Genomic DNA, 23548 nt, shown 5'->3' on the forward strand with positions numbered 1-23548 from the left:
ATTGCATGTCTGTGCACTTATACTGTTACTGCAATAAGTGTGGAGGAGGTGAGTAGTTGGAGTCATTTTCCCTTAACCAGCATTGATTGCGACTGGCTAGTACAAACGTCATTAATAACAGCTTGGGAAAATGAGTTTATTTACCGGCAGCTCCTCCCCTTTTGTTTTCGGTTTCCAAACAGCAGTCCTCAATGCTATATATTGAATCAATACTTAATATAGACCTGTTGGCACTGTGAGAAAATGCCTTTTTTGGTGGCAACATTGTGAAAGAGACATTCAATTTAGAAGAAAACACACGCGGTGTTGTCAACAGCGAGTAAGAAATTTGAAATGCCGTAGCAGAGCAACAACATTATGAAGCTGTAGTGAAAGGCAGCATATGGTCCGGGATCACAGAGCAGGTGATTGCCGTTTCATTTGACCATGCAAAAAGGAAATTACCTGATTTTTAAAATGCCACTGGAGACAGCCGAGGCAGCTGGTAGACATGAGCTGTCACTGGGAATGTTCTGGCGACGTGCCATTAGACCGGCACCAGTCAGTGGGCACAGAGTAACCCTCTTCAGTCGCAATTGAATATGGCCAGTTAATCATTTTGCAACACTTTCCCGTATATTTGAAAGGTTTGCGAGAGTGAGTTTGTTTTTGAACGTCTTATCTCTTTTCAACAACCTGGCAACGTCTTTATTGGAAAATAACACTGTGCCCTTTAGGGGAACACGGAGGCCAGAAAAAGGGAGGTGAAAGTTTACACGGGATTCTTTCCAGAAATGTCATGCTCCTCTGACGCTGCAGTTAAATTGAAGTTTAACAGCTGATCTTGAATTCTGAAACCTGAGTGCTTTAAGCTTAGTTTCATGCAATGTTCACAGTTTCTGATCTGTAGCGCTCTCTGAACATTAGTTTGTCAATACCAAACACCCACCAGTCTGTTTCTGACGACGCTGAAAGTGACTGTATGTACCATGTAGTGCGGTGAACAATGGATGACAAGCATGGCCTCATCCACTCAGCCTGGTGTGGACAGTCTGTCACAACAGTACACGTTGGTTTTTTTGCTGCAGCAAATCCCTGTATCAAGGCCCTGAATGTGGCCTAGGCCCCTCTTTTATCTCCTGCACTACAGCATTGGGATTACTGTCCCAAAGGAGGTGGGCTAAAAACTGCCTCCACCAGCACTGTTTTTGTCGTAGGGCACTCTAGCCCAGATCCTTTTTCAACACAAAAAATTATATCCCCGCAACAAGCAAGTCAGATGATCGAAAGGATGAAGCAGTTCACTGTTTCTTCTCTTTCGATTGTGGGATGGGGTTATTCCTTTAATTTAGAAGTAGCCTATTCCAGCCGAGCAGACTGTCAGAGGTTAAGACCAAAGTTCCTCAGTTATGTAATTGCCAGGGGGATGTTCTCACATGCCAAAGCAGAGGGCTGAACAGCCAACCAAAAGGTCCCACTTCTCCCCTGGAGTTAAACCACTGCTGTACAAACATATCCATCCCAAAAGTTTGTTTGTATTGGCTAATTTTAGGACAGTTTATGTTCTGATTGGAGAGTGCCTCTAAAGACATTTGCCAAATGCCTCTCAGATAATGGACAACAAGTATAAAACCATAACCTGATGGGCGTAATAAAGTCACGCAGCTCTGTTGCTCCTTCCAGCAAACATGTTAAGGGTATTTTTCTTTTTCAAGTACTGTAGCATGTGCAAAGAATAAAACAAAACATCGGAAAACAAACACACGGACAAAGTTGCTTGGTATAGCAGTTTTCTTCATCCCTGATTTACTGTTACACGATAAACAAACAGGCGCACACTCATAAAAACATCTCTGCACAGCGCTGCGAGTCAAAAACCCCACAGGGTGCCTTTTTAATTTGCACTGTGTGTGATGTATCTCTTCCTTTCTGTTTTTTCCTGCACAGTGGGGGCACCTGCAGCCAAAATGGAGGTGAAGACATCACTTCTAGACAACATGATTGGGGTGGGGGACATGGTCCTCCTGGAGCCCCTGTCTGAAGACTCGTTCATCGACAACCTGAAGAACCGCTTTGACCACAATGAGATCTACGTAAGTTCACCATTTTCTATTCAAATAGCAATTTAAGTGAATGGCATCCGAGTGTGGCATTAGATCCAGGTCATAGTTTCAGCGTTCTCCTGTCTGCAGTCGCCCGCTAGAGTCTGTGTGACCCATTTACGTCGTGGTCTACCAGTCCAGTTAGTTAGTAGTGGGCTCTTGTTTTGGTCAAAAGAGACGGTGATGATGAGGAAGACGGTAACTATGGAAACTCAGATCCGCCAGTGCCCGCACATTTTCAACTCGGCGCTCAAAGAATACAAGGAAACACAAATGAGAAGTGGTGAGGAATACTGAATGGAATGTTCGATCGAGTGCACATGTGTAGAATGTTAGACTGACACGGACCCTCGCTCGGTATGAACAGAGCGGCGGGTGTGTGTGTACGCGCATGTGGAAATGTAATACAGAAAGAAACACTGAAAGTATGGCCTGATTCCTCATTAAGGAACCAAGCGAATACATTTTTCAAAACACTATTCTTACACTCGTTTTTTAGTCCTGTTGCAGAAGAGGCACAGATTCTACAGCAACCCGGCAATCGATAAATCACATCAAAGAGGATTGTAGATGAAGTCCAGAACACGGAGACAAGGAGAGGCTGGATGCCTGACCGACTGTTTATCTAGAAAAATAGGGTTGTTAAACTATCATCCCTGCATCAGACAATTGGTTCTGGTTTAAGTGCTCTGGCACGCCACGACTCCTCTGCTCTGCAGGTTGACAGCCAAGATGATTACAGCTCTGCTCTGGCTGCTGTTGGCTCGCTGGGCCTAAGGGATGATGTCACCTCATTTAGCAATGATTGCCTTAGTGGTGTGCTGGGTATTTTTGTTAAGATGCAGCTCACATCTTGGAATGGTGTGTTTTTATTTGACTGTATTTGGTGCTGTCGCGGAACCAGTCGAAGCGGTGAGTAACGCCGTGACGTCTCCACCGTGCTTCGCTAATGACGCGGAGCGAAATGAATCATGGGAAAGGTACATTTCATGATTCCTAATCCACGATGGTGGCACACACTTTCACCTCAAGATGGATGGCCAGGACGATGTCTGAATCCTACACTTATCCAATAAATGTGGGGTTTATAATCCTCGCATGTGAATGTATTTTTCCCTTGTGTGGTATCATTCCTGGCAAATGGACCCAACCCCCACTCCCAAAATATCATATAACAACTCGCAGCAGAAGAAACATGGCTTTGTTTTCCAGAGGCAACAGAACACACGTCGTGTATCAAACAAGTTGTTGGGGGAAATCAAAGACAATGAATGTCGCCTTGTTTACTGAGCATGATGAATCTTCTTAATATTAACCCCGGACTTTTTATTGTCTAACATCTTATATATACAGCACTGATGTGACGGCTCGTTCCTTTTGCTTTGCGTCTGAGAGAAAAGGTCAATATGCATGAACTCGAGCGCTTTTGTTCTGTTAGTTGTTACAGATTCTCCTCCTTTTTAAAGTTGATGCAGAAATCCTTTAAAGCCCCTTAGGCCATAGCTGTACGAGTCGTTATGACACCAGTTTTATGATCTTTGAGAAGATTCATGAAATAAACATGAGCTCCTTTTGCTAGTTTTGTTTTTCCTAATGATGTGCAATCGTTTTTTTTCCATATACATATCCTTTGGTCAAGAGGAACTCCCCCCCCCGCCCCCCGCCCCCGTTTAACACATGGGGCTGTGTTTACATTGCACACACTCGTTCCCTTTTGTGTTTGTCCTCTGCACTGGAAAAGGCCTCATTCTGCCTCCAGTGTGCTCTTCGAACGAGAGGCTGTGGGAGGTTGCGGTGTTGCCACGGGGAAGGCCGTGCTCCACTCCTGCCAGAGTGGGTTATGCAACAGCCATTACCATGGAAAGCAAATCAAATGTTTCAGGTGGATGTTAGAAAGTGCTATCTGGGCTCTGTTTGGAGCGTAGGAGGGCGATGAAGATGATTGCTGGCTACATTCGCTTTCAAAAACACTGTGTGACAAGTGTTATTTTCCAAATAGGAGCTGCATAAAGTATTACATAAGGCTGTTTTGTATTGAAAACCCGTCTGTATTATTGTTCTGTATTGTTCCTGTCCAGTGTGTAACATCTTGGAGGACTGAATATAAATATGCTAATAATCCCTAGAAAACTACATGTGCTATAATGATCATCATCAATATGAAGGCCACCATAGGGGAAAAGGAAGGGTGGGCAGAGGAGTCCACCCCCCTCTGCAGTCTCACCATTAGCTGTCATTGTGTGATTCTTGCACTCTGGACCTTTTAAAACAAATTGCTATTGTCAAGGTCTGCACTGGTATAGAAGCACAACTGCATATAGGGTTACTGAAACTCCCCCGTAGCACCGTGACCTCTTTTTAATGTGCGTTTACTTCCCAGTCCTCAGATCAGATTCTATAAACCGTTGGAGGCTTTATACCAACAGTGCATCGGGAATATCCACGTGAGAAAAGCTGACGGCGGCAGAATTTACCGCCACCTTGACCGCACAATTAACACCAAAGGGGACACAGTAGGGGGGGAGAAAAAAGGTGTTGAAGCTGCTGTCAGCCTGTGAAAATGTCATGTGGATTCCTACTCACTGCTCCTTGTTTCCCTTCTTCCTCCAGACGTACATTGGCAGTGTGGTGATCTCTATGAACCCCTACCGGTCCCTGCCCATCTACACGCCCGACAAAGTGGAGGAGTATCGCAACAGAAACTTCTACGAGCTCAGTCCACACATGTGAGTCCGCCTCCCAGATCCTTTCCAGAAAGCCACGTAGCATTTATGTCAATTTCATGTCCCACTCGAGGCTCAAGCACATATGTTTTGACAGTGGGGCTTAAAATTAAACTTCTTTTTATGTGAAATCTTTCAATTTCGTATCATCCTGGAGGATTGTTTGTTCTTATGGACGTGTTGAGCCGGCGCCATCATCTGTCTCTGGAAGATAGAGCGTATTGCAAACCTCTGCAAGGATTATCATGTGGGCCCAGTGACTAATGTGTATGGTTGGGGGAGGTAGGTAGGGAGGGAGGGAGGGAGGGAGGGAGGGTGTGGTGTGGGGCTGAGATCAGAGCGACACTCGCTCTTGTGTGGAGAGTTGGTTTGCAGCTTCTGTCGGACATTCAGCGTTGCAGCGTGCCATCTGTCCACTGGCAACATTAAGTAAGCATTGCTGTGAGGCTGCCAAGATAAAAAAAACAAAACCAAGCCCAATACTCGTCAATTAGCCGCCTCTGTCTCTAGGCAGCAGCACAACCCCTCAGAGACTGGAGAAGTGAGAGCGGCCATGTTTTAGAACAGACACAAACTCCCTGCAGACACAAGCAGGCTCCTTGGCATTACTTCACAGCCAGCTTTCCGACACTGACGTGACACAGTTTCGGGCTGTTTTTGCTTAAATTTTTTGTTGTACCTCCTTTTTGTTTTGTAGTGCCTGACGTTCTCTTTTTTTTTCCCCCTCCTATTCTTGTGGATTTGTCAGTGACTCAGTACATTGTTAGAAAACAAAATGCTTTAGGTCGTCTTATAAAATACACATCGAGTGATAAGAACTTCCGTTTCCCAAAACAGACCCTGTATTGAGGAAAAACATAGTTGTTGATTTCTTTTGTTGGCTTATAGCTAAAACTGGGGATTGGTTTTAAAAAAAAAAAAAAAAAAAAGTTTGTTCTTGTTCTGCCAATATATTTTTTCCCTTACAATTTCCGATGCATTCTTTGCCTCCTGTAACAACTGAGCTCTCTTTACCTTGTTTTGTCTGATGGAGCTTTCACAAGGATGTTCCATCATTCATCTTTTTCACTACCTGGGGAAAAATTCTGAACTACAGAAGTGGTATCCTCTTTCTGTTTTGGTTACACAGTGGTGTAGTAAATCAAGCCTTTCGGTGTGTTTTTTTTTTTTTTGTTGTAAAGTAGCAGCTTTACAGGAAATCCATCAATGCTGATGGCATCATTACATCATGCAGTTATCGTTTACCAGTCAATAAACACACGTGTATGTTGCTTAATGGATGGTTCAATATATTTGGGGGGAGGGGGGAAGTTTGGCTGTAAACAAGCATTTTTTTAAAATACCTAAGATTATCATACTAGAATGAACTGACACCAGCACTTTCAGGCCCCAGCATTCATGTAAAGCATGACAAATTCATATGAACTATGAAATGCAAAAAAAAAAAAAAATGTTACACTCCTAAATCTTCTAAACGTGAGTCTGGAATATAAAAAAATCATCATTTTGTCATATGTCAAAGACCCTTTAAAAAGAATATGCTGATTTAAAAAAAGAAGGATTTTTGATATTTGCAGTACAACTAAATGACTGTAAAACGACAGTTTCATGTGAAATGAGTAGCAGTAAAAAACATGTCTCTCCTATCTGAAATATGTGTTCCCTAAATATCTTTAGTCTTTTAGGTAAAAAAATAATAATTAAGCCCAGTTTTAATATGACAAGGACGTAAAAGGCCAGTCAAAGGCTGATTGTTTCAACATGCTAAAGTTGTAATTTTTTTAAATCTTAATCCCTCACTCTGACCATCTGGACCAAGATCTGTGGCTTTGCATTGATCCTTCTCAACAACTAATGTTAAACCCACATATCTGGTCAAAAACGCTCCTGAACCGTTGTGCTATACGTCGTTCCATTTAGTGTTTATATAACCGTTCAATACCGATCCACATGTGTGCCACTGAAGGGAAGAGAACATGTCAATGCCTGTGTATCCACTGTGACATCTCCACAGAGCCAAACAGCGAGTTCTATCTTTACAGCTGCTAATTTCACACTCAACGTTTAAATTATGCAAATACACACACACTGAAGTGGCAACTTGGCAACGAGGACACCTCAGAGGTGCTGTCTGCATGAGCTTTAAACTACAAATATCATTGTGTATCATAACTTACACACAGGCCTGCTCTACCTCTAGAAACACGGCGTTATTGATCGTTTTACACAGCAATGCTCTCACAATGCGTGTATCAACTGCATGGATGAAGAAAGAATTCTCATCCATAGGTTTTATTATTATTGTTGCCCCCATATGGTCCATAACGGCAGTTTTTGATCCATATTAACCAGCACTAAACACTATTTGTTATTTGAATTGTGTTGGGTATTTTTCGTAGATGAGGTACAAGCAAATGCAATAGCTTACGATACCTTCAACAATTTCCGTTCATGGTTTTGTTCTCATCTCGCTGTGAGGCATTATTGCCATATTGAATGTGCTGAAGGGGATCAGTGATGGGTTTTAATTAAGGCAGCAACAGGGGGTCAGCGGGATTTCCCTCTTTCGTGTCTTTGATCCTCCTTTAAGACATTTAAACGGTATAAAATCAGCAGCTCAGAACCGGTTGCAGTAACAGACAAAGCCAAAGTATTTGGGATTTGCCATAAGATGCCTTTTAAAGATGATTGTATGTGAAGTTAAGAATTAAAGGTATGCTGTGTGGAATACATACTGTACATCCATCTAAATATGCATGTGTGGGACTTATTAGGATGTGTGCTACTGGAAGCTTGATGGAAGAAATTAGCACGAAGCTACTCTCTTGACTGATTTTCTCACCTTACTGCCACTGCAGAGACATTTCGGAGAACAAATAACAAGCAACGGATAACTGCTCGCCCTTTTAACTCCTCTTCACACCTCCGTACACCCACACACCGAGTGAAAATAACACCACACTGTCAATCAGAGGCACCCATTTGGACTTAAATGTTGGAGATCCAACCTGGTCATGGGTAGCACAATGGCAGAGTGTCGCAAATTGGTTTGCTGCACTTTAGAAAGCCACACTCGCTTACACACAGTCAGCGCGTTTACATGCACAGTTTAATCGGGCTAAGGCCGAAGTCTGATTAAGACTCTGACAACTTCCTGAGTCTGAGAAAATCAATTTATAAACCGTGTACGTCTGACCCCGCCTCCGTAGGTGGCGCTGTATCTCTCTATGAGCGAGTGCGTATTGAATCAGTTTCCTGTTGACTTTTACATCACAGAAAAACAAACGGCAAGTCCGACTCCAGTCTGACTAAGCATATACACGCAGGAGTAATCCCACTATGAATCATCCTTTATCCAGGTATGTTAGCCTGACTAAGACGAGCTCAATTTTAATCCGACTAATTTGTTTACATGGCATTAAGAGAACCCAATTTTTGTCTTGGTCCAACTAAAATGGGACTTTTAACATGCACGTAAACACACTGAGGGACAAAATATTCAGCCTCTGGCCTCATCTGCCCACCGAGCATCTGCTAACTGTGTATTTATGAGCGATTATTCATTGTCTAACGCTGTGTTGTGGGAATCTTTCATCCTGGAAAGTCTGTTCAAAATAACGTGGAAAAATATGTGTGGTTTTGGGTTATTTAATAAAGCACAGAAAATTCTTTGTATTCTTCAAAAGTGTTTTGGTTTTGATCAATACTGTTACATAATCGTTGACTCATTGTGTGTGTGTGTGCACGCATATCTGATGTGTGGAAGGGCTTCTGGTTCTTCTATGTGAGTCACCGCCAGTGCTCTCGTACTCCTCAGACATGTGCATCTGTGTATGTGTACATGTATGTGTACCCTTGTTAGGGTTGAGGGGAGTAAATTGGGTAAAATCCATCCTTGTGGGGACATTTAAGTTTGTTTTTAAAGGGGATATTTGAGGGTTAAACATGGTTTTAGGGGAAGAGTCTCGGGAAAACATTGTCTATGCTTGTCCTCACGACGACAGAGGAGCATGTGTGCGAGTGTGGCGATGAATTGCGGGGGGGGGGGGGGGGGGAAGGTTTCTATGTAATAGAAAAGTGAATTTCACCAAAAGTTGAAAATAAAATATACATAGCTCACATCAGCGTGAATAAATGTAATATAATTTAATCGTTTTGTTTAGTTCTGTTGCATTTCAGTGGAAGCCCCAGCTGTTTAAGTCCTTTATTACCATAGACCTGCCCAGCCACACCCTTCTCCAATCATCTGTCCATCATTTAATGGCCAATTTAGCAAAAAAAGCTCCATGTCCAGATGAGGCACCTCCATAATTAACTGGCAGGTGGTTTCCTCCGCACACACTTACATTTTGAGCATTAGTGACGATCTGACCAGACGATCTCCATGCTCAGCAGCACTGCAGATGGCCCGGAGTCATCTTTTCTGTGTCCCTAGCTGTGTGTGTGTGTGTGTGTGTTTGTGCGGACAGGCAGCTTGCCACACGTCTCATGGGTAAGATCATATTCCCCAATGTTTAATGAGGTATTGAGACCCCCAGTGCTCTTAGCGCTCGATACCTAGTTCCACTAGAGCACTGGTTACAGGGGGGCATCACGACTGGCTAATGGTGCAAAGAGGCCCCCGTGCAAGGCATATGTTAGGATTTGCAGCTGTCTTAGCACAGTTATGACAGCTTGACTGTGAAATCTGCTTTGTTACAGTTTTGACCATGGCTGAGAGTGTTTATTTTTTTCTTAATGCAATGATAAAGGGCACAGTACAGACACTTCACACATGAAGTGACCATACATACAGGTTTGCTGTACTGTCATAAAAAGGTCAACTATGGCGTTACAATTATGTGTCATAAACTTGGGATGATACAAGTACTGTATACTGTAAAAAAAACAAAAAACACAAAGCACTCAATAAATGCAGCATTAATTACTTTAGCCTCAGTTTCCAGGGACGTAAAAGGCTCCTGTGAGAAATAACATGCGGGTGGAAGCTAAATTTACTCGGTGAGAAGAATGTGCTCCTTCATTATTTGTGTATAGGAACAGCCAAGTATGAGCTGAGTAAGCAGGTTTCAGAGGAAGAGTCTTGGGAAAGTTCTGTCATGTTTGTCACTGGTCTACTCAGTTCTTCTTTGGATTTCATTGGAATTACGACAGTGCAAAAGGTGGACTTTGAAGCGGTTTACAGCTTTATGGGATCACACCCATATTTGTCTTCCCATTGTTGTCAGCGGGCTCGATACGCGATATGTGAAGGTTGAAAATTTACTGTAAATAGAATGTTACGTGTTGTATGGTCATTGCACCTCGTGTCCTTTACCTTTTGTTTGTACCGCACTGGCAGATTGTTGTAAAAGTCTTCCCACTGATGGCAGTACAGCATAGGACCACAGTGTTTTCACAGACCTTAACACTCGCAACACATGTCAGAGTATGCACAGCAGCTCCTTAATGAGACGTATGACTGACTGATGCAAGAAAGTTTTATTTTGTGTCCCGCGTTCCTTCTGTTAAGTAAAAGATGTGTGTGTGAAACTTGAATTCCAGACAGCCAATCCGTCTTGTTTTGTACAAATCTGTCCCGGCTGCTGTGTCAAGCTCATGACATGTACATAAAGTTTGGCTGTTATATAAAGCAGACTCGACGAGGCCCCGACGAGCAGCAGCAGCAGCAGCAGCAGCGAACAGAAACTGTGGGTGGGTAGATGTAAGTGGGCACTCAATGAAATGGCATTTTGACTCAGGTGGGCAGAGTGAGTCCTCCAGCATGTGTGTTGGTGTAACGCAGCGCTCGGTGAACCTGCAGAGGGATGATGGAGAGAATGAGATTGTGTGTGTGTGTGTTATCCACCCACTTCTTTACCTCAAGAACAAATTGGATAATATAATGAATTGAAATCATTAGGCACAGTTGTGCATCACTTTCCTATATCAGCAATTATTGTATACTGTATATGTATGCATAGACTGGCCTGTAGTGTATAGACATGGAAATACTTGGCAGTTGTTTTGTGTTGTCATTAAGCCTCCGACCTCTAGTTGGCAGCAGGCTTTTGGCTATTTGGTTTTCTCCCTCTCCTATCGTTCCTTTCAATCGACCAGGGGTCTCAAACTCAAATGACCTGGGGCAATCACTGAGTGTCTAGTCTGGTTCAGGAGGGGGCTGGTCAACTTATTGGGGGAGAAAACAACTGTTCAGTTGGGGTGGGAGATATGAGCTTAAAATTGTTTAACAATATGCCATTTTTATTCCTTTTTTATATGTATTTTATTGCCTTGTGGGCACATTAATTTGATTTATTCTGTCTTTTATCTATTAGTCTGTACAGCCCTTTGGTCCACTGTGGTTGTTTTAAAGTACTTAACAAATAAAGTGTTTGTTTTAAGTTATAAAATTATATATTTATATTTAATATTTATAATATTATATAATAATAAAAAAAAAAAATATGTATGATGCAAAATTCATCTTTTAATAAAAAAGATACGACTCATTATGACATTTATATCATTTGAAGGGCCACATGAAATCGATTGGAGGGCCACCAGTCACTAGACAAAGACATTTGTTTATGCATACAGCATTTTAATTTTAACAATGAAAGTTTACAACAGTAAGATTGTGTGTAGGCGTTTCTGTGTGCATGTTCTCCATCTTACTCACACAGTCCAAAGATATGCTGATTGTGGTTTAGGGTATTTGGAGAAACCAACCATAGGTGTGAATGAGAGGGTTGAATGGTTGTTCATCTCTGTATGTTGACCCTGTGGTAGACTGGTAACTTGTCCACGGTGTGTACCCCACCTTTCACTCAATGTCAGCTGGGATCGGCTCAAATGGGGGGGAAACAAGCAGTAACAATGGTAACCAAGTGTCTCTCCAAGTGTTACCAAGGGTACCACTTGCTTGGGATTTTTTAATCAGAAGAAATCAAATACTCAGCTCTTTTTTTTTTTTTTGCCTTTCCTACTTAAAATTACTTACATTGACATTTAAAGTAAGTACAACTCACCCTTTTCATTTTTTCTCATGTTTACCTTGTCATTTCTCATTTGTATACGTTGGATTACTCCCCTTGTGCAAAACGTGGTTGCAGCGTCTCATTTTACAACACACACTGGTAATAATTAATAAAGAGTAGCGTTGGATTCTTCTTTTGTTTCAGAGAGATAATACATCTCCCCCCGACTGAATAAACATTGCGTGCACTGTCAGTTCTTGCACAAGATTTTCTTTTATAGATTTTCCTTTTGTCTCCGACTGTCCATTAACCATTGTAAACCCTTTCTATTCATAATCGGAACAATGAGCATCAAGCTTTTTATCTGTGTCCAGAGATTGCATAACAACCTGTGAGGGGCACAGCAGAAAGTGGCAAATGGATAAAAAATATTTTTTGTTTCACAATGGGACCTTTTTTTATTTTATTAATGATTGAAAGATTTTTCTTTTAGGAACTAAAATTGACACACATGCACTTAGTCCTTTTGTAGTTGCCGTTTTTGAAACGGAAACTGATGCAGTGCTACTGTTGGGTTACTGTTGGGTTACTGTGGTGCGGCTTTTACTCTGGTTCATGCACATCTCTGCAGGGGCAGCATATGATTGTTCATATTCCTTTATGATGAAAGGTTGTCTTTATTTTGCCTCTGCTTTCAAATTCTGTTGGAATCCTTGTGCGTTGATCTTGCACTACACGTTTTTTTTAGTTTTCCTTTTTTTCTTTTTAGTACCTGCTCTGGCAAAGTTCCAAGCAAACTGAGCCAATACTAAATTGTGATGCCGACAGACTGCCGTCCACTGATTGGTGGAGTCACGAGAGCGACGTCCAACACAGTAATCACACCGGACAATGCCGAACTGCAGATCAGTTAAAAAGACTTAAAACTCCTGAAAACATGTGTTAATCTCCAACATTTATCAAGGGAATTGCTAAATAAAAAAGGAGTATGGTGTATTTAGTGACTGCGCTGCCGAAGATCGGCGATCGTGAGGCGAATCACAAGCCGTTAAGCCGTACTTCAGCTCAGTGACTGTGTCAGACGGAGTCTGTGCGCCGGTCATGCAGGAAGTACTGAACTAATCTTTTTAATGAACTGATTCTAATGATTCAGATGCACTGGTTTGTGTCGTGTATGGACGCCACGGCGGTTTTGTGCGCCCCCACCCGCGTTCAGGTACTGTGAAGTAATGGAAAACGACGTGCCTGATACCAAACCGAGTAGAGTTGAGCCAATAAGTGCTAGAACTATATAATGGAAAAGGGCCATTTGATATGTTGTTGCTTTGGCCTAGTTACAAGAAATAAAAGATTTTGAACTTCCTTGTCTCTTGAGTTACACATTGACACGTTCTAGCAATTTGTAATGATACCTCCCATACAAAACAAGTTGAAATCACTTACCTCCACTTGCCCTGATGTTGTTTTTTTACCACCCCACTTGGGGCTGGGGCGATATATCGGTGGTAAGAGTTATACCGGTATATTTTTGAAAGAGATATGTAGTTGAGACAATATCGCCATACTGGTATATTATATATTATTTTTACGTTGCCTTGCGAACGCTATTTAATAAAGCCGACTGCTTCTCTGAGCCTACAAGCTTAGTTCAGCTGCTCAATCACGCCCCTTACATGTACGTACTACGTAGTGCTCCCACCCACGCTACGCATCACAACATTTGAACGAAACGTGACGGACACGGTGCAGGCCGCTCAGCTGTTAGCTGCAGATTTTCGGATTCCAAGTGGACTTAAAACACATCAGCGGCTCGTTGTTCACCATGTCCGACACCGAGGTTCTGTTCTCCGGGTTTCTGGTCTCCTGTCTCCGGGTTTCTGTTGTACACTCCGGACGCCGGGGTTTCAGCTATCTGCTGTTTCAGCTGTCAGCTGAACAGCCAACCGGTGAGCAAGCGAGCTAACCCGTTGTGTTCAAGATATTGTTATAATATCGCATATCGACATTGGAACAAAAAATATCGCAATATCAGTTTTGGTCCATATCGCCCAGCCCTAACCCCACTTAGAACCTTGTCAGTGTCAGGCCCATTTGACCTTTTTGATCTGTAATATTTCATTTGAAGCAGTCTGTGTCGGCTCTGGAAGAAGGACATTTAAGAGTGATATTCCCGCCGTATATTAAAAGATCTGTCTGTGACTTCCTCATTGTTGCTGGTGTGGAGCACGAGAAGGTTTCAGCCTCCGCTGTGATGCTCTCTGACATTACACTGCTCACAATAACTCAGCTCAGTAGATCACATGTTTCACCCTGAGGCCTTTTTGGTTCTTTGAAGGCATGCCTAGTGATCTTGTCAGTAAATTAGATTTAACATTGTATATCTTTACATCCTTTGGGCATGAGTGAGGGGATATTGGCATGGTTTTAATAATAAAAAATTAAAAAACATTAAAAATCAAGATCTCCCATAGTCTTAGTTTCCCATAGATTCAACAAGGATCTGGTCTGTTTGTGAGCTACCAAACAAAAGTTTCACTGTATAACTACATTTCTCATCTAGTATGTTAACAATTATGTGTATTTATTTCTTTAGTTTTTAAATCCGGATCCAAATCACTACAAAAATCTAACCATTTCCTCCTTGGGCCTAGAAAATGAAATCAAAAATCCGTTATTTAGTTCTTTCAGTGTGGAAGAAGTATCCCATTCAGTTCCCATCCAAGGTGGACACTCTACACTCAAGCTTGGAGATTGTGAAAGGATGCTTTATTCCCTCGTGAAAGCCTCGTGCCTCGAAATCGACTGCTTTTTCTGCCAAAATGTGTTTTACTCATGATGTCAAGGTGAAATACATTACCCACAGTCATCGGGAATTAGAGCAATGTCTCCGAGTGGTTGAATTTGCTTTTTACCACGAAATTGTTTGCCACAACTGTGAAAAATCGTGACGACGACAGTCGTTCTGCTTTTACACATCACGTTTAACGAAGAGTAACCATGACCCTGTCTAACAGAAGTGTGCCAGAAGTAGTTGGGAAGGAACCGGGGAGAAAATCATTTGCAATGGTTTAATGGATGTGATTATGGACACAGCCTTGTACCTTTGCCTTATTGACATTTTTCCAATTGTGTTTGTTACGTCAAATCGGATGTTTTGTCATCACAATTCTGTAAGGTGCTCAGCCTGATTTTTATTTATTTATTTTTTATTTTTTGAAAATTATGGGGTAAATTACTTCCCGAACCACAGCCGTTGGAGCACTCACTCCAAGGAGAAATCACCACACTCTAGTGCTTTTGGTTTTCAGCCATATTCCAGTGTTAAATGTGTCTATACATCGCTTTGCTTTTTTCTTTTTTTCTTTTTATCTTTTTGCTCCTGTGAGCTTGAAGTGACCAGAAACCCTTGTGGAAGGCAGAGACGTGGAGAGTGGGATTGAAGAGAGGAAGTCATCAAACCTTGCAATGCTTTCAGAGCTATATAAAGACATCTTGCTCTTCTGTTTCCATCATCCTGTCTGTGGCTGTGCACTTGTGGCTGTATAGTTAGTGTGTTTTTCTGTGTCCTGTAGCCAAACACTCAAGGACATATGCAGAGACGTATGCAATGTCTCAGACAATCAGGTCAACTCGTATATCTCCTTTCCTTTTTTATTTTCTGAATACCAATCCCCAGAAAACCTGCTGAAAGAGCCACTGAAGAGTCTTTGTTTGAGGAGTGCTTTGAGGATGTTTCTCTGCACAGCATGCTTGTTTCCTGCTTTTCCAAGGATAACGCAAACAACTCTGACCCGTGTTTTCCCTTGCCGTGGAACACTAAATTGCTGTGCAGTTAAGTAAATTAAAGCCCCCAGACCCCCCTGAAGTTTGATGTCTGAGTGGGTTTCAATGAGTAATGTAGCAGCTCTCAGAAAACCTGTAGTGAGTGCTGAATAAATTAGAGATGTGTGGCAGCAGCTTCACCATCTGAGCTTTTAATTTGGAGATTTAGAGGCGTCCTTTATTGCACCTTGTAAGTAGCACGGTGAAAATGCTCCGCTGAATACATGTTAATTACGGGCTTGTGTCGTATTTGTTAGACTGTGGCCCCCGTGTGCTGGTCTTCCCTTCACCACCTCCCTGCAGCAACACGTCGTACCATAATCCATCCACAGATGGGCCGCATCTGTCAGAATGACTGTCGATGAGAGTGCACATGTGTATCCGCTGTCTGCTCCCACACACACATCAGCACGCTCGTCAGCAGACAGAAAATTTGTGAATGCGAGCCACCATTATTGTGTGTGTGTTGTGTTCCACTCCTCCACCTGGTCATAAGTCATCAGGAAAGGCTTGCTTCCTTGGTTGCTCCATCAGAGCCGAGCGGATTTCCTGAGGCCTTTTTCAGAGGCGCAAGATCACAGACTCCTACACTGCTCCTAAATTCATATACACGTAAAAAAGTCATAAAGTAAATTCAGCACCGCAGTCGTGAACAGAGGTTATCTCCCAGTAGCTCTGTGGGCTAACCCCTACATAACAGCTTTGTTATCATCTACAAATCACCGCATTAAAGTGCAGTGAATCTGCCCTCAAGTGATCCACCATTTTAAGATTCAGGTCACACACTCTGCTGGCCCGTCATCCCCTCCTGTGCCCCAGTTACCAGAGGTTGCAAGTAAAAAGAACTGACGAGACTATTTTCTACTGCTTACCTCATGTCAGTGTGGCTTTGTGTTCACCGCTGCCACGTGCAAGACCAAATTACAGCCTGCCGGCAGATGTGAAGGGGAGGTGCCAAGCAGTAATGGTCCAAGGCCTCACCCCAACCTAAACCCCCCCCTACACACACACACACACACACATGTGCGCACACCCAGTGCTACACACTGATCAGGGAGGCCTCTGGGAGCCTCTCTCACTGCTGCCACTGCCTTTGATGTTGACCTTGGTGCTTCTAAACTAGTTTGACTTTCACATGTAGGAAGCGGTGCATTCAGTCATTGTCCACATTTCAAAAATCCACTTTTCCTTTTGCTTGCGTGTGTGCGTGTGTGTCTGCCGTTGTGAAGTCAGCTGTGACTTGGATCTTTTTTAATTTTCAGACTGAAACGTATCATCAGCACTTGCACAGTTTTAGGTGTGGCCTCTTGCTCCTGCTAACCTCTCTTCCAACTGGGATTATGTGAGGGCTATTCATATTCATATGACCTGCTCTAGTCCCTGCAAAGGACCTCCCACTCCCCCCTGGTACAGTTCCCCCCGCGCCGGCCCCCCTCTTAATTGTGCGATGCTTTGCTCATTGTCAGGATCGGGTCAGACAACAGAGGCAGAGCAGACATCTGCGTCGCACTGCCCCTTTCAGCGGTGACGTAATGTCCCGTGGCAGTTCTCATCCACTCAGAAGTGCTGTGCGCAGGAGAGAGTCACAGATCAGCTGTTATCACAGATTTGGGGGTGGAGAATGAGCGATCATTTTGTGCTTGTTTAGGCAAAGGAAAACTCATTTGTCTTTATTATAGCCAGTGAAGACATTACAATAGGTAAAAAGTTCCTTAATTGACATTTTGAACATGGTGAGACGCATGAGGGAATGAGATTTGGGATTTCGGTTCAGACAGCATACAATAAAGTGGAGTAATTATAGCGATAATAAATGTTTCTCGTGCATTTAGTCTGTGTTTTCTGGAGGTATTGTATTTATTGTTCTGCTTTTTATTCAAGGAATATTCTCATGAAAAAAATGGTTAACAAAAGCTGGTAATCCTCCAACAAAGGAAGTGAATTGTATAAACAATTCCATATAACTTGCTAAATTTAGTTTAAATTACATTTTCGTTTCTAATTGTACACCAGCCACAGTGAACTACTGCATGTGTGCACCCCCTTCCTTTCTGTATACTGCTGGTTCTGGCTGCATTGAAGTCCAAAACAATGTGTGATGGCGCAGAACCCTGAGCTCGATTAGCCCGTCTGAGCTCTAACTTTGGTATCGTGACCTGGCATCCATTCATCTGGCTGCCCATCTTTGCCCCGCCTCTGTCATGCAATCAGCTACTTTCCAAACGGGAGGTCAGCGTTAGTTCACCGTGTGATTATGTGCTCCCGCTTCTGGCCTTCGCCACACTGACTCCACTAATACTGTGCGTACAAAGTTAAATGTGGATGTTTTTTTAGACATTAGCTTCTTCTTCTTCCACGTCCTGGAGTGTGTGCGGAAGTTAAAGTAGTTCATGACGAAATGACAGGATGATGCCACATAAACATTCAGCAGTATATCGGGCGCTACCATGCTCGTCGCCTTTATATAGTCACATTTCAGACTGAATCACAGAGAGTGGTAGAGTTGTATGAAAGCCCCGTGTCAGCATTATAAATGTCAGAAATTCCTTCCAGCGTTCATTTCTGCAGCATTTAGTGCATGTAAGTACTTCATAAATTATATTAGTTGGACCAAGGGGACTTTAAATTAGACACATGGGAGAAACATAATACTCTGAGATGCAGATCTTGGCTTAATGCTTAGGAGGAAGATTAAGCCCTGGATGGTTTCAAACCCGTACTGCATTGAGTTACACAAACAGTACAGGATGACCAATATGGAATTTTTTTGTGTGGCCAAAACCTATTAAAAAAAAAGTCAGGGCAGCCAGTTTTATTTTATTCTTTCCTTTGGGTGTGTATGTATGTTTTTTTCCCCTCTTCTCCTCCATCCATTAACATTTTAATAATAAATGATCCAAAAAAAAGTTTCATGTGAATGTTGAACAACATTTATGATCTGTCTCTCCGACGTTTGCGTTAATAATGCATGACGCGCAACAGAATCGCTTCGTTTTAAATAAGCGCTTGTTCAACTGACATTTCTTGAAGCTATGATCTGACTTTTCAACTTCCATTTTGTGTCTGAGCTACAGAACACTTTAATAATTTAGATGTATTGTGTAAAATATTAAACGCGTAAAATAGGAAACCAGCAAAAAAGGGGGGGACTGTTAAATATGCTTTTGGGGAAAAAAAAAAAAAGTTTTTGTATAATAATCAGCTGATGCCAAGTTTTAAAAATTGCCAAATATCCGCCCCATTTAACGGGTCGACCTCCTAATACATGTGTGTAGCTGAATGGAGTTTTTTTTGTGTAGTTCAAAGGCATTACATTCAGGTGGACACCACTCATGGTACATTTTAACTGTGTTTACTCTGAGTATTCAAAAGAACTCCTCAAGGAGGTTTTAGCTGGAACAGAATTTCACGTCCAATAAACTACTACTTTGCAGTAGAGTCTTAGGCCACCATTAGATTTGCTGTCTTATGCTATAATGACCATATCGTGTAATTATTTCTGAGTCAACACGTCCAGAAAATTGGGGAAAATATGTATGCTTGTTTTAATATAACACATTTTTCAGAGAAAACAGCTTCTACAGATTAAAGTGCCAAGTATTTACTGTGACTTAAGGTTACTATTGAACAATAGCACACCCCGAGTTCTCTTAAACCTGGAGTAGAACCCTAATTAACCTGTGTCTGTCCTACTATGTCAAGACATGCTCGAGCATTACGTACACATGTTGTACAAGTTAAACTCATTATAAGCTTGTTAAGACCAACGTTCAGTCACATCACTTAAATCCGAATGCCACCGTTCACGGCATTTGACAGACTGAGACTTTGGCACCGGACTGAACCTCATCTCAAACGAACTGGCCCCACTCTCAACAGCAGAGGCCTTTTAATGTGTGTCATAAGGCATAGTAAAGGGGGAAAAGTCTACTCTACATGCACCGTTTCCCTCCACAATCGCAGCTAATGCCAGACGTGGCTCTGGAAAAAATTCCCCAGCAATGAAAGTACGGGTAATTTTCAAGCAAAGTAATTTGCTTGAAGGAGGAAGCTGGAACACGTTCCCGCTGCACCGTACATGTCTGTTTGCTGGCCATAAAAGAAGCTGTAAAAATATTGCCCTGTAGCCTCACCCTTTTTTAGTATTTCTTCTTTGTGGGTGTACGCCATTGAAAATTACAGGCGAATGTGTCACGCAAGATAAAATGTTGTCATTGTGATACGGCCCTCATACCATCCACACCCTGCTCCGAAACCATCTTAAGGGACCGTCTGCATAAAGAGAACAAAATATTACATTGTGGAATTCCGTGGAGGGTGAAACTGCGATGATCAGCTGTCCTGGAATGTCTCACAATAGGCTACGTTTTATAATAGGCACAGTCTTTTATTCAACTTTGTTCAAACGCCTGCCTGCCAGGGTTTGTGTAAAGTCACTTTATTTGTTTATAGTTGATCCTGTTAAATGAGTTTAGGACAGATAAAACAATCAGTTTATGTAAGAAACCACTGACATCTAGGCATATTACTGCTCTTTTGACATTTTGATAACTTTTGTTTTAAAGGAATACTTTACCGACTTGCATTTAGCTTTGTATTACTAGAATAGGGGCAGTATTTTTGAAAAATTGTGCTTCCCAACCTCAGTTTACCCTGAGTCGAGAAATATCTTCATTCTTTTCTTTGTTACGTGCCCACCAGTGACACTTGGTCCTGTTAGCATAACTGTTAGCAAAGATGGCGGACACTGTTTACATTCTGGAAATGAGGTCCCTTCCCCCCACGAGTGGGTCTAAAAAGTGTGGAATTAGCGTTAGCGCTAAATTAGCGTAGTTGTAGTTTCCAAGTTCCAAGTGTCACTGGTGAGCACGTAACATAGAAAAGAATGAAGATATTTCTCGACTCAGGGGAAGCAGAATTTTTGAAAAACACTACCCCTGTTCTAGTAATACAAAGCTAAATGCAAATCGGTGAAGTATTCCTTTAAGTTTAGGAGAAGGAGCGGGAAATGGTCAACTATCAAAGCCAAAGACAAACATGTACCAGACAGTAACTAAATAAATTCAAACCCCTCCACTACTGTTGCTCCCCTAACACATGCGGCCTGATTTCATCCACCGTCACATGCTGTTGATTAGACTAGTCCCACATAGCCTGACAGGAAAGTATACAATTCTCTGGACACCTGCTGCATCTCACTGCTTGAAAGCTGAGTTACGGAAGCTCACCACTTTTTTCCTGTTCTCTCTTTTTTTTTGTTTCCAGTTACGCGTTGGCAGATGAGGCCTACCGTTCACTGAGGGACCAGGACAAGGACCAGTGCATCCTCATTACAGGAGAGAGTGGGGCTGGGAAAACTGGTAAGTCAACACAAATCCTCCTGTTTTTAATTTAATTCCGGGGAATATTCGAGGGGCAATTTAGGATCACTGATATCAGTAATACATCTGCTGCGAGCATGAAAAGCCACGGGGGGAGAAATATTTCTTTAAGTTCAATAAGAGTTAGAAGTCCCTCAGTAATTAGTCAGGAGCTCCCTGGAGGCTTCAAATGCACCGGTTTCCTCTATTCATCTTTTTGTTTGTTGTACTTTGTAGTCAAAACGCTCTATTTTTAAAGGCCGTTGTAAGATGAGGGCTGTTATGTATAAAGTCACGGTGCAGATTTAGATCTGATCCGCCATAAAAGGCAGTTGTGTTTAAAGAACGAGCCATGGCGGCGCATGAAACGTGACAATAACCTTGCGATAACCTGCACACGAGTTGCATTTAAAATGATAGATGTGGGAGCAGAAGAAGAAGACAGATGGTGGTGTTGTTTTATGTTGTTTTATGACACTCCCCGTGTACAGTGGACCTTTACCAGTTGGGGAAACATAAAAATGGCTTGGACTACAAATGGGAGATGCACTCTAAGATGTTTTAGAGGCAGCTGCTTTTTCCACCCGTTACTTTTTTTTATAATGGTGTCGCCACATACTGGAACATTCTCACATACCTTACAGAAATCCATGGGAGTGGAATTTTCCTGGTCTCGGCTGGCAGTGCTATATCACAGGTCCGTGTAGGTAAAACGCCATATTGAGTTGGCAGAGCGGAGACTGTGGGAAACTATGTCGTAGTCCCAATGTACTCGTAAAATACCGTACGCAGTGACACATATATGTTCATACTGTTATTGTTAAATGGATATTTGCTCTTGTTCTAAAAAGTCACACTACACATTTGCCTGCACTTGATGCTTCAGGGATTTCAGTTTCAACCTCAGACTCTGCAAACTGAAAGTCTGCTACACTAGATATTCTTGTGTTTGACTAAAGTGCGGTGGAAATGATTCGTACTTGGTTATAGCGCCTATTTGGTTCAAATTAAAGCTCTCCGTGTAACTGTAATGAGGAGGTAGGCAAAATGAGAAAAAAACCAAAACGGTACATTTGATCTCAACCACTTTATTTTCACATTTGAATATTTACTGAAGTCCTGCATATTGTATGGCATAAAAGTGACAATCACATGTATTGTTTTCATATGGTTCTAACAAGAGAAGACATAAAATAAAACATTAAATGAAAGACAGAGTTATGGGAGTCTTGTCACCCTTTCAATTTGAATCATCTACCCCAACATTAAAGATGTTGTTTCAGGCGGTACTGATTCCTTATCTATCGTCTGTATTAATACAATAGTTTTAGACTATTGAAAGACTTTTACTAGACTCTTGAGACTGATCTCCCAAATTATACTATGTAATATCCCTCTGTAGAATGTTAACTACACAAAACCACAAAGCCACACAATGACTTCAACCAAAACCACTGTCAACACTGCAGTCAATTATTCGTTTGCAGCTGATAGTCGAGTTGGGGCCAGTGAGAACAAATCGGGATAACTGCGTTACCATTTTGAAAGATCTCCGTTTCTGCCCGTCCCAAATAAAAGCAGCTCCAAATGGTGACGACAGCATTTTCAGACTTTCAGAGAGTTTTAGGGCCTTTATATCACGCACTGTATATCCAGAGCAGAATTTGCATGTGTTTTTAAACAAAAAGTGAGTAATGTGTGGATGTAGCTCAGCCAGACAACATACAGTGGTAATTATTATTATTATTATTATTATTATTATTATTATTATTAATAATAATAATAATAATAATAATAATAATAATAATAATAATAATAATGTTAATATTATTATCATCATTATTTTTATTTTCGTCATCATCATTATTATTATTATTATTGTCGTTGTTATTGTTATTATTATTAGAATTATTGCACTAACATTCATGATAATCCGCACGTCATGTTTTATATACCGGACCTGCATTTATTTGGGAATTCGTAACCTCTCATGGATATTAAACAACCTCACTTCGCGAATGTGTTCGGCCAAGTTGAGGAGATAGATGTGGATTTCGGTAAGCCCATCAGCCCATTGCATTGCAGTGGAATAAGGTCATCACCCGACACGCCTTCCTCTTTTGATATGGGTCACTGACATTCATGTGTGTGACTGAAGCTTTTCTCGTGCCTTAGTGGTGACGCTGCTTTGGTTAAAAAAAAAAAAAAAAAACAACAACTATCAGATGCCAGCACAGCGCACGGGAGCCATAACAAAGTTTTATAGTGAGAGATAACAAAGGGAAGTTTATTCTTCCACTCTGGAAGATAAAGACGTGAAGGTAAAGTAGTGTATATGCTTTGTTACTCAGCAAAAGAGCTTTTCAACATGCATGCTCTGCCTTCACAAGTAGTTTGAGCATGTCTGGAGCTGTTAGTGCACCGGGCTCATCAACACACTGTCAGGCTCTTTTCTATCCTCCCTTGGCACGCCACATGCATCATCAGTTCTGGGTCATTTCCCTGGACCAGAGGGATGATTCTGATGCCAGCAGACGTCCTACAAGGCCACGTCGCTTCGCCCCAGATGGGCGACCAATGCTTTTTGAGTCACACTCCTCATG

At 42.0% G+C, this 23548-nt stretch overlaps 1 protein-coding gene across 4 annotated transcripts in view; it reads left to right on the forward strand.

The window, feature by feature from the left end:
* Window positions 1–23548, forward strand: part of myo1b (myosin IB) — a 63527-nt gene that overhangs the window by 7257 nt on the left and 32722 nt on the right. For all 4 annotated transcript variants that reach the window (XM_058616376.1, XM_058616386.1, XM_058616397.1 and 1 more), the window contains exons 2-4: window positions 1927–2072; window positions 4692–4807; window positions 20851–20945. In XM_058616376.1, the coding sequence (XP_058472359.1) occupies window positions 1947–2072; window positions 4692–4807; window positions 20851–20945 (337 nt within the window). In that variant the 5' untranslated portion in view covers window positions 1927–1946. The remainder of the gene's footprint in view (window positions 1–1926; window positions 2073–4691; window positions 4808–20850; window positions 20946–23548) is intronic.

This window comes from Solea solea, chromosome 2, assembly GCF_958295425.1.
Source record: "Solea solea chromosome 2, fSolSol10.1, whole genome shotgun sequence".
In the NCBI taxonomy this organism is placed as follows: domain Eukaryota; kingdom Metazoa; phylum Chordata; class Actinopteri; order Pleuronectiformes; family Soleidae; genus Solea; species Solea solea.